The sequence below is a fragment of the Neomonachus schauinslandi genome, chromosome 9, assembly GCF_002201575.2.
Source record: "Neomonachus schauinslandi chromosome 9, ASM220157v2, whole genome shotgun sequence".
Lineage (NCBI taxonomy): Eukaryota > Metazoa > Chordata > Mammalia > Carnivora > Phocidae > Neomonachus > Neomonachus schauinslandi.
In genome coordinates this window covers 122,889,767-122,907,167 of record NC_058411.1, presented here as the reverse complement: position 1 = coordinate 122,907,167, position 17,401 = coordinate 122,889,767, and the positions used below count along the sequence as shown (strand labels likewise).

The 17,401-nt window shown below is 43.7% G+C and overlaps 1 protein-coding gene across 1 annotated transcript in view; it reads left to right on the top strand.

Annotated features, from left to right (window-relative positions):
* Nucleotides 1–17,401, top strand: part of FAM189A1 (family with sequence similarity 189 member A1) — a 469,866-nt gene that overhangs the window by 379,270 nt on the left and 73,195 nt on the right. The window contains exon 4 of the mRNA XM_021680436.2: nucleotides 15,230–15,364. Coding sequence (XP_021536111.2) covers nucleotides 15,230–15,364 — 135 coding nt within the window. The remainder of the gene's footprint in view (nucleotides 1–15,229; nucleotides 15,365–17,401) is intronic.

Genomic DNA, 17,401 nt, shown 5'->3' with positions numbered 1-17,401 from the left:
TTAGTTAAGCATCAACATTTTATGGTATCCTTATGTACATTCAGTTGGAAGCATGTGGTTTTTTGTTTGTTTGTTTGGGTTATTTTGTAGTCATATCTACATGGCAAGTAGGTTTCACCTGGGGTGCCAATTTTTATCATCTGGTAGTAAATGCTGAGAGCAGTGTGTAAAGTAGGATTCTGAGGCTGTGTCTGGACTCCAAGAGCAAAAGAAAGGGAAATGAAGGGATGTGTGTCTTGTGTTTGCCATCCCTTCTGGGGGGGGACACAAAAGTAAGTCCCAGTTCTCAAGAATTCTACAATAGCTTTTTAGGAAGGAAAAAAAGGATAGAGTTAAATTATCATCATAAAGCATAATAAACTGAGTGCTATCATTAAGAAATGGGAGAAGAGAGGACAAAGGTTTTAAATCTCACTGTTGAGATCAGGAAAGTTTACACAAAGGAGGGCAGTTGAGCTGAGCCTTGAGGAATGTGATTCCTGGAAGGGGTTGGTTGAAGGGGACAGTCCAGGGAGGGAACACTAGTAATAAAGGCGAGAGTGGAAAGGTCTCAGCTTGTCCCGGGAATGTAAGCAATTTGGCATGTCTGAGACACGGGGGAAATGGAGAAAGGGTGGTACTGACTTCTGAATACAACAAGTTCTGGATTCAGTCCTGGCTCCAGACCAGCTCTGTGACCTCGGGCAAGTCACTTAACCTCTCTGAGCCTCAGTTTCCTTATTTGTAAAGATAATAGAGACGGAAAGTTCTTAACACAGTTCCGGCTCACACAGACTTGGATAACTGTCACATCTTAGTAGCAGTCCCAATTATTCATCACAAAGCAGTGATTTTATGTCCGCTTATAGTTAAATGTAATTATACATGTGTATATATCAGCAGATACAGCAATTGGAAAATTTCACTTTAGAATAATGTTTATTTTAGTGAGGAACCAAAATGATTTTTTTTCCTATCCATTTTGGTCTGTATTTTTCCTTTTTAAAGCCTGTAGGGGTCATAGGTAATTTCACTTTATATTTCTTAAGAATCTAGGAATTTCTAACCTGATCATATTTTAGGTTATTTGAAAAACGTGCTTGAAAAGTTTTTCTAAGGATAAATCCATGTTTACAGTATATCACAGGATCTAAATTGGTTTAAGAATTAACTTCACTAATGAAAAAGGTGTTTCCCCTTTCAAAGTCTTAAGGTGGGGTAGAGTAAATTCATATATGTCTCTACCTATTTATTTGACTTTTTTTTTGCATATTTCCTTCAAAATATTCAAGATTCAGACTGAAATTTTTAAAATCCCAAACATTTACCAAGAAATAAAAAGTGGTAAGATAATTTATAACTAATTACTAATAGTTATTGTCATTACTTATTGCTCTCTCGGCAAAAACGTTCTAAAACAATTGTTAAGTGATGTGGATACGTTTTAAAAGGATCATTTTCTCTTGGGAAAAAAAAAAAATTAGCCAATCACAAGAAAGCTGAAGCCGTCCACAGCTGGAATGTGGGTGGGGGGCTGCGGAGGGGACCACAGTTCTGTGTGCTGCGGCATCTCCTCCAGGTTCATGGTCTCAGAGATTTTGTTACTTTTTTTGTCTGAGTCCTTACAAGTTGATGAGAATGGAAGAAACTGGCTTTTTAAAATCTCAGACAAGCCGTGGTACCCAGGTCTGCACGTTAGACCTGGGGTCCTTCCTGGCTTCTCTGCATGGGACAGCGTGTCGTAACTTTGTCTCATGAGGCTGTTGTCCGCACTCCCTGCTTGGCTGGCAAGAACGTTCTGCAGAATCTCTTACTTCTCTCTTCCCCGGGTTGGGTGACCCGCTGCGGCAGAGTCATAGATATACCCAAACTACTGCTGCAATGTTGTACACCTTACATTTACACATTGTTATATGTCAAATGTATTTCCATTTTAAGAAATACAGCGAAGACTTAGCTGCTTCTGTATTTTCAAGGTCAGAGTCACAGGTCAAGCCATGACTGCAAGGACAGACTTCCCCAACCCCTCTCACCCCCATCCCTGCCGAGGAACAGCTTGCCTGGAATATTCCTTCTGGGGCTGTAGGCCCCTGGGGGGAAACCAGGCCGGGAGAGGCTAGCACAGTGGGGTTGTGTCACTGGCTTGGAAGGGAAGCTGGGGTGCCCTGCCCTCCCAGTGACTGGCTGGCTGCATCCCCAAGCCTGGCGGGAACCCACTGCCTCTCTGGCAGGAACAGGTGCCCCAGTCCCTAAAGCCTCCAGAGCAAGGAAGAGCCTAAGAGGCCGGGAAAGGGTACCGGCCGCAAGGGCTGCTTTTGGCAAATGGATTCAGATACTTGGGAAGGAAGGGGGTGGTCTGCTCTCTGCAGCCCAGAGAGTCTGGCTAAGGCCGAGCTCCCAGCAGCGTCACACTGGGGAGATCGTGATGGAGAAGGTAAGAGTTTATTGGTCTTAAGCTTTCTATGTTCATGGCACACTTGTGAATATTAAACATGTTGGCAGGATGTTGAAGCTAAGTCAGTGAGGATAATTGTTTCTCTTTTTAAACCCCTTTATTGGGATATAATTCATACACCATACTATTTACTTATTTAAAGTGTACAATTTAATAGTTTCTGGTATATCCACCAATATATGTGTAACCATTACCACAGTCAATTATATTTTTTTAATGATTTTTTAAATTTATTTTGGGAGAGAGAGCAGGAGGGAGGGGCAGAGGGAGAGGGAGAGAGAGAATCTCAAGCAGACTCCATGTTGAGCACAGAGCGTGACATGGGGCTCGATCTCACAACCCTGAGATCACGACCTGAGCTGGACATTCAACCAACTGAGCCACCCAGGTGCCCCACCACAGTCAATTTTACAACATTTTCATCACCTTAAAAAACAAAAAAAAAATCCCATACCCTTTAGCTCTCACCACCCCCCCGCCCCTTACACCCTTATTCCCACCTTCACCCCCAGCGCCAAACAACCACTAATCTCTCTCTAGATTTTCCTGGGCTGGACATTTCATGAGGGCATCCCATTTCATGGAATCCTATATTGTGTGGCCTTTTTGTGTCTGACTTCTTTCACTCAGCATAATGTTTTCAGGGTTTATCATTGTTGTAGCATGATTTCTGTCGTTTCTGGGGTCTGACCCGCGTGTTTCAGTGTCCTGAGTGTCCACCAGCATGAGAGTTCTCTAGTCTCACATCAACAGGCCTGTGTTTTAGGAACCCCACACTGCCAACAGCAGGAATGTGGCAGGACAGAGGGGTCACTCAGAATAAGCAGGGCCAGGACTAGGTGAGCCAAGTTAGTGAGTTTGGCATATGAACAAGGATGTCTGTGAAAATGGTGGAATGCTAGAAGTATGCAGAACTAGGGCGGGTTTTTGCAAACCTATTCTGCAATTAAAGTAATACAATGAATAACAACAACAACTAGCAATATTTGCACTTTGCACTTTTGCCCCAGGAACGGGAAGCTCAGGTTCTGTGGCTTGTCCTGCGTCACTCCTTAGCAGAAAGGACCCCAAGTGGGTCTGACTGTGTCCTGCATGCTTTGCTTTCTCTGGGTCTCAGCAGGCTTGTCAGCTTCAAGGACGGTCTGCCCACTGAGCATCTCCGGGATCTGTGGGCTGCCCCCCCGCCCCCACCAGGTTCAGCCTTCCCTGCTGTGTTCCTTTTGGGAGTGTCTGAAGATCACATAGCTGTCTCATTTGTGCTTCTTAAAAGAATCACAGGGGCATCCCTCTCTGTTGTGTAAGTCCTTTTCTCTCCCTGAAAGGCTGATGGACCATAAATAAGGGGGCTGGCTGGCTGGTGAATGCTCCAAAGAGATTCATGAAAAATTACTGCAGCTTCATTTGCAAAGCCTCGGCTGCATCGCTCCCAGTGACCCGAACACGGAGGGGCACTCCCGAAATAAATCTGTCAGCCTTCCACACATGATGTTGAGGTCAGAGAACTAATCAGGAGGTTTCCAGAATTTTTCTTAGGATTAATCACAAACTCAGTGAAACAACCGATGGAAAAGATTTATTCTGATGTCTATTCCTTGGGGTCACGGAAGGGTTATTTAACGTGATAAACTCTGCTTCCCAGCCAAGCCCCATCTCTCCCTTTCTATTTCCCCCTGAGGAAACAGTCTTGCCATTTACATCAGCTCCTTCTATCCTCGAGCCAAGGTAGTGGCATGATCATGTGAACAAATTCCTTGCAGGGTTTTGAGATGTGGGAGAGCAGACCAGATCAGAACTCTGGACACTTTGTCCAGTTGATCAGAGCAGAAGGACACACCAAAGCCAAAGGCAATGCTCCCAGATCCAGAGGTGGTGAATCCCCAGTTATGCCTGCCTGCCAGTGGTCATGGCATGATGAGAACTTGGGCATTAATACAGTTCCGTGGGAAGAAGAAAAGGAAAACAACCATTTGGTGCATTTCTTAGGGTTTCTTTTTGTGAGTTGATTAGACTCCAAACCAGATGAGCCTTTTTGGAGGGCCATTTGGCCTGCTTTCTTTCGGGCAGCACATCTCCCCATTATGTGCATTCTTGGTGCCCCGCACTCACTCAGCGCCGAGGCAGGCCTGTGAACCAAGCTGTTCCAGCCGGAATTCTCCAGAACTAGGAATCTTTAGTAGAGTCATCTACAGGTCAGGGAAATGAGGGACTTCATCCCTGCCATGCATCTAAAGAAGATGGCACGTATTTTAGGCCACGTAGATGTCCTCAGGTGCCACCTTGTAAGATTCCTTCTATGGTTCGTAGTCGGTCCATGTTTTTGTAAACCTGGTTGTTCCATTTTGTTTTGCTTTTCACATTGCCAATTTTATTAATTGCCGTTTTCATAGAACATCGTCTATTTTTTCTAGATTTTCAAATTTATTGGCACAAAGTTATTCTTCGCATTTCCTTCTCATTTCTAGTCCCCTCTGCATTTGTATTTATGTTCCCTTTCTCATTCCTAAAGCTGTCAGGGCTATTAACTCTTTGCCCACCTCCTGAAAACGTATCCGGGAGCTCCAGACCCATAACCTAGTAGGTTAGCAGCCTTGGTGGAAAATGTGTGTGTATTGATTGCTCTACTCTAGGCCTGGCTGGCCAGAGACTTCGTCCTCATCTGTCTTTTATTTTGAGAATTTCATAGCTTCCTGAGATTCTTGGTTTGCTTTTCAGAGGACTCTACACTCCATGTTTATGCAACCATTCTTTTACATTTTCCTGGGTTTTTATTTTTTTAATTTAGATTCTTAGTCAAATATATTTTCTTTTTATTTGTTTTGAGAAAATTATAGATAAATAGCTTATTATGCAAGCACCCATTATTAAGCAAACAATCTTTTTCCTACTGAATTGAAATGCCATGTTTTCCACATACTAAGTTCCTATAAATGATCATTGTGATTTCTGAAACTGTTCCATCCCGTTGAACTCTCTATCTGTTTTTTTTTTTTTTTTTAAAGATTTTATTTATTTATTTGAGAGAGAGAGAATGAGAGACAGAGAGCATGAGAGGGAGGAGGGTCAGAGGGAGAAGCAGACTCCCCGCCGAGCAGGGAGCCCGATGTGGGACTCGATCCCGGGACTCCAGGATCATGACCTGAGCTGAAGGCAGTCGCTTAACCAACTGAGCCACCCAGGCGCCCCTCTCTATCTGTTTTTAAGCCATGACCTTAGTGTGTTGATTAAAACACTAATATCTGTCAAGACATCCACGCCTCCCTTTATCACTTTTTTTTTTCAAAAAAATTTTTGGATAATTCTTACACATTTGTTATTCTATAAATCTTGAAAATGATTTTGTCCACTTCCATCCACTCCGCTGGGATTCTGGTTGGCATGCCCTCACATGTGTTGTGCATTCCTTGGGAAGGAATTGGCAGTTTTTAGGAGACTGCATCTTTCCGTTTAAGAGCAGGCTGTGTGCCTTCACTGAGTCACGCGGTATGTGTCAGGCAGGGTTTTCAGTTGTGAAGAAACCAGCTCAAACTAGTTTTCACCCAGAAGGAACCCATAGAGCTCACAGAGACCCCAGGATGGCCAGAAACCAAGTTTGGAGGCTGTAAGGCCAGGAAAGGAACGACACTCCAAATTATACTACGGAATGCTTTGAGGAAGACTCCGTCACCCCTGGGCTGTGACCCCACCAGTAGCATGTTACTGACCCTGCTGATCCTAGGCTTTGGGTACTGTCTCCAGAACCTCAGTTCCTGCCTCCTCTGGAAACTCTGTGTGTGTGTGTGCTGCCCCCTGTTTCAGAATGGAGTCAGTTCAGTACCTATCTCTGTGTCCCAAGCTCCCACCCAAAGCCTTGTACAGGAGTGTCTCATGGGTGGAGCCCTCCCTCAAGGGCTCCCTCTCAACAAGGCAGGCCTGGAAAGCCTTTCTGGAGAAGGTAGAAGACTCCTAATGTGAGGATTCCCCAAACCGAGGAGGAAGGCTTAATGGCGGTGGGTGGCTGCATAGAATGACCCAGATCTACTCTACCTGAGTTTTTGCTATTTAATAACATTTTAGGCATAGCTTCACGTTTGTCATTTAATTTCCATGTTTAATTTATTTCATGTTTAATGCATTTCTAGGCATTTTGCATTTGTTACTATTAACTTTGAGTACAATGCTTGCCATTTTTATTCTTTTTTAAGTTTTATTTATTGTTTTTTTTAGTACTCTCTACACCCAATGTGGGGCTCAAACTCACAACCCCGAGATCAAAAATGGCATGCTCCTCTATTTAAACCAGTCAGGTGCCCCGCCATTTTTATTTTTATTTTGTTGTTATTAGTATCATATTTATTATACTCAGTGTAGCAAATAATCTTAATTCCAGTTGTTTTTAAGTATGTTCTCTTAGGTTTTTTTTAGATATTCAATCGTATCATTTGGAAAGAAAGACAGTGCTGTCCTTTCCAATATTTACACAGTGTAGAATTTTTCTTATGTATCAATAGCATTAGCTAAAACGTAGGAATTATCTTTTCACTAAAAGTTGGAATGAACTGAGTCTGAAATACCATTTTGGACTTTCCAGTATCTTTTATCGTTATTGGACTTTGGGTTTACTGCATCTCTTGGACTCAGTGCAGTACTTTATGTTTCGCTAGGAAATCATCCATGTCCTCTAGATTTTTGGATTTACAGCTGTAGAGGCTCCCATATTCTTTAAATCTCCAGCATGTCTATAGTTAAAGCTCCTTTCTCCTTTCTAATGTTGTTTGCTTTGGCTTTTGTTTGTTTTTAATCCTACGAGGCATTTGTCTGAGGTTTTTTTTGAGGGTTTGTTTTTGTTTTTGTTTCTGTTTTTTTGTCTATTCAAGAGCCATCTTTAGGCTTTATCCTAATATCTTTATTTCCATTCCATTAGTTTCACTTTTTATGTTAAATTCTTTTTTCCTATTTTCTGTTAATTTGGTTTTGTTCTTTTCCTAATTTAAGTTTTGCATTTTATTTGTTTTCAAGCAAGCCATTTGTTTTTAACCTTTTCCACTGAGAATATAAAACATATTTAAGAAAGTGCACAAAACAAAAATATAAAGCTCAGCTGTTTATCATGAGGCAAATATCTATGTGACCTCCACTAAAATCTGGAAATAGAGCTTCCCCAATAACCCAAGGCCCTCCTTATGCACTCCCAATTCACTTCCTTTCCATTTCCACTGAGGGTAATCACCATCTTAAGTTTTAGGATATTCACATCTTTTATTTTCTTTACAGTTGTACCAACTATGCAAGAACCTCTGAACAAACAAAAACAAAACATTTCAATTCAAAACATTTCATATTTCTTCTTTTGTATCTGGCTTCTTACATTCAACTTTATGTTGTATAATTTATTCATGTGGTATATAGCTGCAGTTCACTGCTTTATAATATTGCATGGTTTGAGTGTAATATAATTCATTTGTCTGTTCCATGTTGGTGGACCTCAGTCACTTTTCTGTGTGAGGCTATTTTGCATAATGTTGCTCTGAACTTTCTAGCACCTGATTTTTGTTACCATTGCGTGCATTTTTGGGATATGTTCCTAGAATTAGAATATCTTTTGGATATCACATGAGATTGGGTAGTAATCTTTAATGTAAGTAGGTAACGCCAAGCTGTTTTCCAAAGTTGTCCCATTTCACACCCCCATCAGCAATGTACAAGAGTTCCTGTTGTTTCACATCCTTATTATCACTTGGTATTGTCTATTGTAATTATTTTTCCATTTCAGCCATTCTGGTGAGGGAGTAACTGACATCTAATTGTAATTTTGATTTATGTTTCTCAGATTACTGTTGCAGTGGGGCTCCTTATCACATGCTTCACACTGGGTAGTTTGTCTTTTTCTTAATGTTTAGAGAGGTTTTTTATGTTTGTTTGTTTGTTTTGGATATAAGTCCTCTGTACTTACATGTGATGCAAAATCTCCTGCTTTTACTCTCATATGGGTATTGTTTGATGAAAAGAAGTTCTTCATTTTAAATAGTCAGATACATCAGTCACCTGTTTATGATTAACACATTTTGAGCCATGTTTAAGAAGTGTTTTTCTACTCCAAGGACATGAAGGTGTTCTTCTTTCTTATCTTCTCACTGTTTTATTATTTTGACTTTCATATGTTCATCTATAGTACATGATAAAAATGCCTCTATGAGGAATTATGAACATTTCTGAAATAAATAAATAAGAAGCCTCATCAAAGAGGTATATATGTAGGAGATATGTAGATATATGTAGGTATATATGTAGGAGAACCAAAGGGAAGGTTTAGAATTCAAAATCAATGAAATAAAAGGTCAGTGGCTGGGCTCAGTGGCAGAAATAAGGGGAAAGAGAAATGAATCAGTGAACAGGAAGATGGAACAATAGAAATTACCCAAATTGAACACCAGAGAGGAAATCAACTGGAAACAGAAATGAACAGAGCCTCAGTGGCTTATGGTCTAACAGTCATGTCATTAGAGTTACAGAAAGAAAGGATTAAAAAAGCAAGGCTGAAAAATACTTGAAGAAATAATGGCTGACAGCTCCCTAAATTTGGCAAAAGGCATTTAAAAAATTCAGGAAGCTGAGCAAATCCAAACAGAATACTCCCAAAGAAATCTGCACCAAGACACATCATAGTCAAACTTAAGAAAACTAAAGACAAAGAAAAAATCTTGAAGCAGCCATAGAAAAATGGGATAATTTACCTATAGGGGAAAAAAAAACAATTAGGAAGAAAAAATTTTCTGTTTTCTAAAACCATTATAATAGTGAGGTGTCCTGTTTATAGGCTATGATTCTTTATTTCCTCATTCCTTTTCCCTTTTCGTGCTATATTTGTGTGGTTGCCATATGTTATCTTTTCATCTTACTCATCTTTAGCATGGAAGTTCTGGCCATATTATAAGTTTTCTTTACTATTATGAGGAATATTTCTAAACATGTGTAAGTTAAACAACACACTTCTAAATAATCCATGGATCAAAGAAGAAGTCTCAAGGGAGTATTCAAATATATTTAGAAAGGAATGAAAATAAAGCATGATATATCAAAATATGTGGGATGCAGCTAAAGTAATACTGAGAGGGAAGTTTGTTGCACTAGATGCTTACATAAGAAGCAAAGAGAAGTCTCAAATCAGTAACCTAATTTCCTATCTCAAGAAACTAGAAAAGGAGGACAAAATCAACCCAAAGCAAGTAGGAAATAAAAAAAAATAAGGGCACAACTCAGTGAAATTGAAAAAAGGAAAACAGATGAGATCAATGAAAAAAGGAGCTGATACTTTGATAAGACCAATAAAATTGACAAACCTCCCCTAAGAAAAAGATAGAAGACACAGATTACCAATGTTTGAAATCAAATGGGGATATAACTTCAGACTCTGCAGACATCAAAAAGATAATAAGGGAGGGGCACCTGGGTGGCTCAGTCAGTTAAGCATTGAGTCTTGATTTCAGCTCAGGTCATGATGTCAGGGTTGTGAGATCAAGCCCCTCCTCAGGCTCCACACTGAGTGCAGAGTCTGCTTGAGATTCTCTCTCTCTCTCCCTCTCCCTCAGCTCCTCCTCTCTCTCTCTCTCAAATAAATAAATAAATCTTTAAAAGATGCATAGATGTAAATCTAACAAAATATGTACAGAACATATACACTGAAAACTACATAATGATGATGAAATAAATCAACAAATTCTAAATAAATGGAGAGACATACTGCATTCATGAATTGGAAGACACAACACAGTAAAGATACCAATTCCCCCAAATTGATATGCAGGTTTAATGCAGTTCCTATCAAAACCCCAGCAAGTTTCTTTGTAGACATAGACAATCTTATACTAAAATATATATGGAAAGGCAAAGAAACAATTTTTTTTTAGAGAGAGAGAAAGAGAGAACATGGGTGGTGGGGGGAGGGGGAGAGGGAGAGAGAGAGTCTTAAGCAGGTTCCACGCCCACAGAGACCGAGGTCCTAACTGACTGAGCCACCCAGTTGCCCCAGGCAAAGAAACGATTCTGAAAAAGAATGAAGGGCAGGAATCAGCTTATTTGATTTCAAGTCTTATAGCCACAGTAATAAGGCAGAGAGAGAGACAAATAGACAAATGGAACAAAATAGAGAACCCAGAAATAGACCCAGTCAATTTTTGACAAAGGTCAAAAGCAATGGAGAAAAGATAGCCTTTTCAACAAATGGTATTGGAGCAATTAGGTATCTGTTGGTAGAAATATCAACCTCATCCTAAGTTTCTTACTACAAAGTGGATAATGTCTAAGCATTCTCCAAAGTGGTTGTGTCAGTTTACACATCCGCTAGACTTCTATGAGGGTCCCCAGTGCTCCCCATCCTGGCTTAAACCGGGGATTTTCAGTCTTTTAAATTTTAGCCAGGAAAGTTCTGAAGGAGCTTACTTCCCCACAGTGAGACAGTAAGTCAAGAAACAGGAGAAGAGGGGATCTAACCCAGGAAAGGGAGAGACTTTTGAGATGAGGGGAGAAGGATTTCCCAGAATGTACATGACCCGCGTGTCCAGACTGCCTATAGATCGACTAGTCCAGATTGAAGCAGGAGATAGGGGCTCGATGAAATGGTCTCTAAGAAGAAAATAAAGCTGACAGAACATCTGATGAGTAGGATCATACTCGGGGGATATTTTCAGTTCTCTTGGCAAGATTGAGGGTGAATTAGAGATGGGCACATAGGACACTAAGCAAGCAATAAAACAGAACAGTTAAAATTTTGAGTATAAAAGACAAAAATCGTATATAGTCTATGGGTTTTGTTTTTTTTTTAAGATTTTATTTATTTATTTGACAGAGACAGACACAGAGAGAGAGGGAACGCAAGCAGGGGGAGTGGGAGAGGGAGAAGCAGGCTTCCCATCGAGCAGGGAGCCCGATGCAGGGCTTGATCCCAGGACCCTGGGATCATGACCTGAGCCGAAGGCAGACACTTAACTACTGAACCACCCAGGTGCCCATGGTCTATGGTTTTGTTGAATATGGTGGTTTGCAAATATTTTCTCATAGTCTATAGTTTGTCTTTCATCCTCGTAATGGGTCAGTTGTAGCACAAAAGTCAATTTTTGCTCTTACACTTTTGGTGTCACTCCAAGAACTCTTTGCCTAGCCTTAGATCCTAAAGATTTTCTCCAGTATTTTTTTTCTAATGGTTGTGTAGGGTTTGGTTTTTTTTTACATTTAAATTGAATTAAAATTAAATTACATTGGAATTAAACTAAATCCCAGCCACACCACGACAGTATTGGTCTCAGTAAAGCGCTGGGCTGTGCATTTACTCACGTGGGTGTGACTGGTCTTGAGCATTCCCTGAGGTACTAGGTACTTCCTGTAGTTTAAATGGATTTCCCCTGATTGTAGAATCTTAATTCTTCAGTTGGAAAAATGTATGTGTGCTCTGTAGAAAGTGTTGGGCTGTGGCTTTAAACGCAGAGTGGGCATACTTTAATAAGTATCTAACAAGAGACACTGTTTCAAACTTATGCAGACTTGGCCATGGGTGCCTTGAGAATCTTTTTTTAGGCCTTTCTGCTCCATTGAAGACTTACCTAGCCTTGCCTGCCCCCCCCCCCCCAATTATCTCCTCCTTCCTCTTCCAGCATCAGGCTATTTTATGCCCACAGTCAAGAGTGTGACATGATAAGCTAATTAGACCAGTGTGGCTAGTAGACAGTGCGATGTGATGCTCCTTTCAAGCAGGGATCTTTTCATGAAGATGCCAACCAGGCTACCCCTCATGTTGTTCCAGCCAGGGTAGCAGGCAGGTGGTGGAGAGATAGGGAGAGAAAGCCACTCCCAGCCAGCGCTGTTGTACATTCTTGCATGCACCTGTGAATAAGACAGACCCAACTCCTTGCCTTATACTCTTGATGGGTGGAACAAAAGATAAACTAGGGCATGTGTGGAGGTGGTCAATGCCGTGGTCAGAGGAGAAAGCAGAAGAGAGTGAGGGGGACCAGGAGTGGGGCCGAGGGAGGGAGAGAACAGAGGAAGGCGGAAGGCACTAAGGAGGTTGTCAGGAGGCTTCCCTGAGCAGCTGAGCCCTGACAAAGGTGGGACACTGGGGGTGGGGGGGGGGGGGGGGGGGGGGGGGGGGAATGGGCTCTGGGGAAAGAGTCTCTAGTGTAAGTGCCTGACATTAAGCTTTTGATTGTCAGGGCATTCATCTCAAAGCCACCCATCTCTAATAAACACATTGCCTACAGTTACAAGCCACAAAGTTAGATGAGGAGCCAGGCCACTCCAGCCATGAAGATTCCCTCTTAGAAAGCCCTGGGTGACCCAAATAACTGACCTCTTGTGTGACCCTGCTTTTCCCTTCCCATGCTCTAATTAATTCCTGCTCTTATGGTTTAAGAGTGAACCTATGAAATCCTAGGCACCTACCCCACCCTGAACTACAGTAAAGGCAAAGCCCCAGGTGGCCTCTCCCCCCACCGCCCCCCATCATGGCATCCCTACGTGGCCCTGGGTGTACTGTGTACCCTCCAGGAACTTTAACTAATATGCTTTATTTTATCCAAGTTCCCTGATGGTTGTTGCTGAGGAGGGTCTTGCAGTCATTTTAAGAACCACATTAGCTACAACTTTAGCTCCAGTCGGGGTAATAATGTCTGTGGGGGCTCATCACAGGTAATACGGGCCCAGGTGAATGCCCCCAGGCATTCCTAGCCCATAGCATCACTATCAATAGGCTGAGACCAACATAAAACAGTTTCCCAGACAAGAGGAATGGCTGTTGTACTTTGCAAATGTACTTCTTCTTTTCTTTTTTTTTCTTTTTAAAGATTTTATTTATTATTTAGTTTGAGACAGAGAGCACATGAGAGGGGAGAGGTTCAAAGGGAGAAGCAGACTCCCCGATGAGCCGGGAGCCCGATGCGGGGTTCGATCCCGGGACTCTGGGATCATGACTTAACCAGCTGAGCCACCCAGGTGCCCCTGTACTTCTTCATTTCATGGCATCTCTAGTTGGAGAAGAACCTGCAGTCCGAGGGGTCTGTTCTGGAACAGTGTCCCTACAGCGCAGCCCTGGCCAGCCAGCAGGAAAGGGCCTTGCCCAGAGCACACATCTGGTTGTGCGGGCTTAAGGGGCCCAGTCCCAGCTGTCCCACTTGGGGCCCCGAGTTCTGTGTGTTCTGTGGGTCTGCAGGCATGGCTGCCTTGTGCAAAGGAGGGGAGCCATGGGAGGGACTTGTACTGAGCAGCCTGGCCCTGCAGACGCCCAGGGGGGTGCCGCCTGCACCTTCTCTGGGGAGTGTTGTTATGGGGGTGTTGTTAGGCCCCCCTGAGCTGGGCTCCATGCTCAGTGTGGACTGCAGCTCTGGAGACTGGAGACATTGCTAAAAGCATGAAAGGCGAAGGTGACTTTTACAGGCCCCCTCCCGTAGGTGGGGTGGCCGAGGCCCAGGGCAGTGGTCGTACGTCTCTCTCGTCCTGCTGCTGGCCTCCAGCCCTCAGTTCTCCTCCTCCAGCCTGTCACTCATTACATTAGAAGATCGAATTAAAAGAGCAAATTGAAGTATAAAGTAGGTAAGGGATAAACTATCCAGAGGTTTAAAATAGATGAAAATTTGGCCATGGACCATGCCCTTGACCTATGGCTGTCCCTTTTTCTTTTCTGGAAGTCTGTGTTTGTGAGCAGTTGGGTGCGTATGCGATAGCAATTAGCCACAGAGGAGTACTCAGCCAGGAATGGGAACGAGGAAATGAGGGTGGGTGTGCAGGGCTGAGTGAGTGGCAGGATGCAGAATTTCTCATTTCTGCAGCCTGGCTGAACCGTTCCATTTCAGGCTGCGGGGGGAGGAGGACCCACACGCTCTGAAGGTCTCCTCCTGGGCTCCAGGCTTTTTAAAATACTCGACTTTCCCTTTTTTCTTCCCATGGTTTTTAATTTTCCAAGACATTTTTATTTATTCAGCGTTTATTGAAATGCCACATCTCATCGCATTGTCAGTACTATGACGGTGACTTGTGGTGGCTGTCCTCGGGGGGCACACAGGACACAACTGTAGCTGGACAAAAGAAGTGTCCAGCAGGGACGCCTGGGTGGCTCAGTCAGTTAAGCATCTGCCTTCAGCTCAGGTCATGATCCCAGGGTCCTGGGATCAAGCCCCGTGTCAGGCTCCCTGCTCAGCACGGAGACTGCTTCTCCCTCTGCCTGCTGCTTCCTCTGCTTGTGCTCTCTCTCTCCCCCTATCTCTCGCCCTCTGACAAATAAATAAAATCTTTAAAAAAATAAAAATTAAAAAAAAAAGTCTTCAGCAGACCTGGGGTGGGAGTGCGCTGCCCAGGGGAGGGGCAAGCAGCTCCGGAGAGGGAAAACCAGACAAGGCCTCCAGGGTGATGCTGGAGTTGGGTCTTGATGGATGAGTAGGAGTTTGGTAGGCCAGGAAGTGAGTCAGGAAACTGCTGACCGCGGGAGCAGTACATAGCAGGGCACAGAGCCGTCCATGCATATCTCAGCATGAGCAGTTTTCCTTTCCTTTAATCTCCTTCTGTGACTCATCCAAAATTGCCTGTCACTCCACATGTATTCCTTTTAATTCATCGCTTTTAAAATCGGAATGTGAAGTTATTCCTCCTGGGGTGTGTTTGTTTTTTGTTTTTTCCCCCCTGGCTTTTGTCCACAAAAAATCATTTCGGCTTGATTACTTAAAGAAAACAGAAACGGGGTGCGTTTTTACGCGATCTGAATTGTGTAGCTCAAGTGTACCCGCCGGGGCAGGATGCCGTTTTAATTGTGAGATCTGTCTGTGTTCCTCTGTCTAGATTAAGTTTGACAGTGTCGAGGTGTGTGTCTGCTGCGAAAGGCAGCACCAGCCGTCGGGCTGCAGCAACCTTGGGGAGACGCTGAAGCTGAACCCACTGCAGGAGGACTGCAACGCTGTGAGGCTCACGCTGAAGGTGACGGCCAAGGGCACTCCTGATTCACGCATTCCATCCCATGCATTTACAGACGTTTTCCGGTGACTTTATTCATGCATATAGTCTTTCCGCTCCTTAACTCACCTCGGGTTAGGTTCAGTGCAAGAGGGACTGTCTTTCTGGAGAATGTTTTATAGGATTATAGATTTTCCCTTTAAAGGTGTTGCTTCCTGGATCCCCTTTTCCATTTTTACCATCCCACTTTCCCACCTCTGACATATGTGAAGGAGGATAGGCATGGTTGAAAGAGGTCTTTACAAATGTGGCTGTGATGCATTCTACAGCTTTTCTAACATTTTTGCCGTTCTGCCATCGGGGAACAGATGGGTATTTATTTTGCCTTTTTAAAGATATTTGGAGAAAGACATTTTCCAATTTCCCACAGCGATCTATTCTCGTGTACAGCATCTGATTTCTTTTAAAGTGACATGGAAAGTTGTTTATATTGTTCCTTGCTTTTTCTTCCAACAAGTGTTTTGTTTTTTTTTTAACTCCTGAAAACCAAAATTGGCTGCTTAAAAATGCATATGAACGATGAACCCAGTTCTTCTCTTTTCCCTGGACAAAGGTGTACAAAAACTTTTCCAAAAGCTTGCGAGCAAGGTGAAAGGAATCCTTGGTGGGTGGTAAAATTGTTATTTACATGGTATAGGGAGCTCTAGAGAATGTGCTTTGGGAACATAGTATGTGGGGAACTGGAGACTCTGGAGATCCACCCTGGAATCTGGTGAGAAAGGGGGAAAGTGTTGCCCTCTGGAACTGGGTTCCTGGGATTAGTCCTCCCTGAGTGTCCTTTCAAATGCTGGCCAGAATGACGGCTCAGTCTGGGTGAGCTCACTGGTGGTCCAGGGCACTGTGAAACCCAGTGGCAAATAGGCAATGATGTACAGAGATACAAGATAAAAACACCTTAAGTACAAGGTGGGACTGAGCCCAGCGCCCTAGCACCTGCCTCGTTTTGCAGGGAGGAATGGGCCAAGTTCAGCGGTCCCAGCAGCCCTCCAGAGTGACAGATCCAGCAGGCTCCGAGGAGCCCAGATCGTAGCACTCAAGGGCCTATCCTCTTACCTGCAAGGTGTGTCTTGCTGCCTCGTGTTGCATACAACCATGATTTCTCTCTTACAGTGTCACAGGGCATGCTCAGGGTCCGCCGTGGCCTTTTACAGCCCTCCTGGGGCAGGGGCGAGCGGCGCTCTCTCTGAGATCTCATTGTGACAACTCTTAAATCACTGTTTCAATCTGGATCCCTTTTCTTTCCATGTTTAAAAAACATAACAAGCAATAGGTAATCATAATTAAATCACAGTGCAACCACTACCCCTGGGAGAGCGGACAAATCCCCGGGTAATCTTGCAGTTCTGGAGGCCACATGAGTACATGGATGCAGTTAAGCAGCTAAGTCATATCTCACTCAGTTGATGGGTTGGAGGTATTTGACCTGCTGTCCCAAGGCCTTGGGGTCCTTTTTGACACAGCTGCACTCAGTGAGACCCTCCCAGGACCTGCTTGACTGTCCCCTGGGGAGGTGGCTATGGCTGGGAAGGTGGTGTTGGAACAACAGTGCTCCCTCTAAGAAGGTGTAGGTTGAGCTGGCGAGCTTGTGGTCCCTCCTGACCCACTGCTCTAGTGCCCTGACAAGGAAACCACTTGGGAGAGGCTAGCTAAAATGGAAGGAGGTGAAGGATACTTAAAGAGTTCAAGTCAATGCTGGGGAGTCTCCTCGAAATGGCTCATCCCCATGGATGTTCAAAGTGCCCAAGATGGTGGTAAGAGTTGAAGGCAGAAGAAAGACTACACCAAACTTCTGAATGAATTTGTTTAAAAAACTTAAGTAGAGTTCTGCACAGTCAGAGCTGGTGGCATGAGGGTCAGATGAGGAAGGATTCATGTTTGAGGTAGGAGGCCAGTGGTCTGGAAGTGGCAGCAGGTGAGGTGAGCAGCCTGCCCCCTCCGCGCCCTCCCCGCCACCCCCCCACACCCCCCCCCCCCCCACCCCCCCCCCCCCCCACCCTCCCT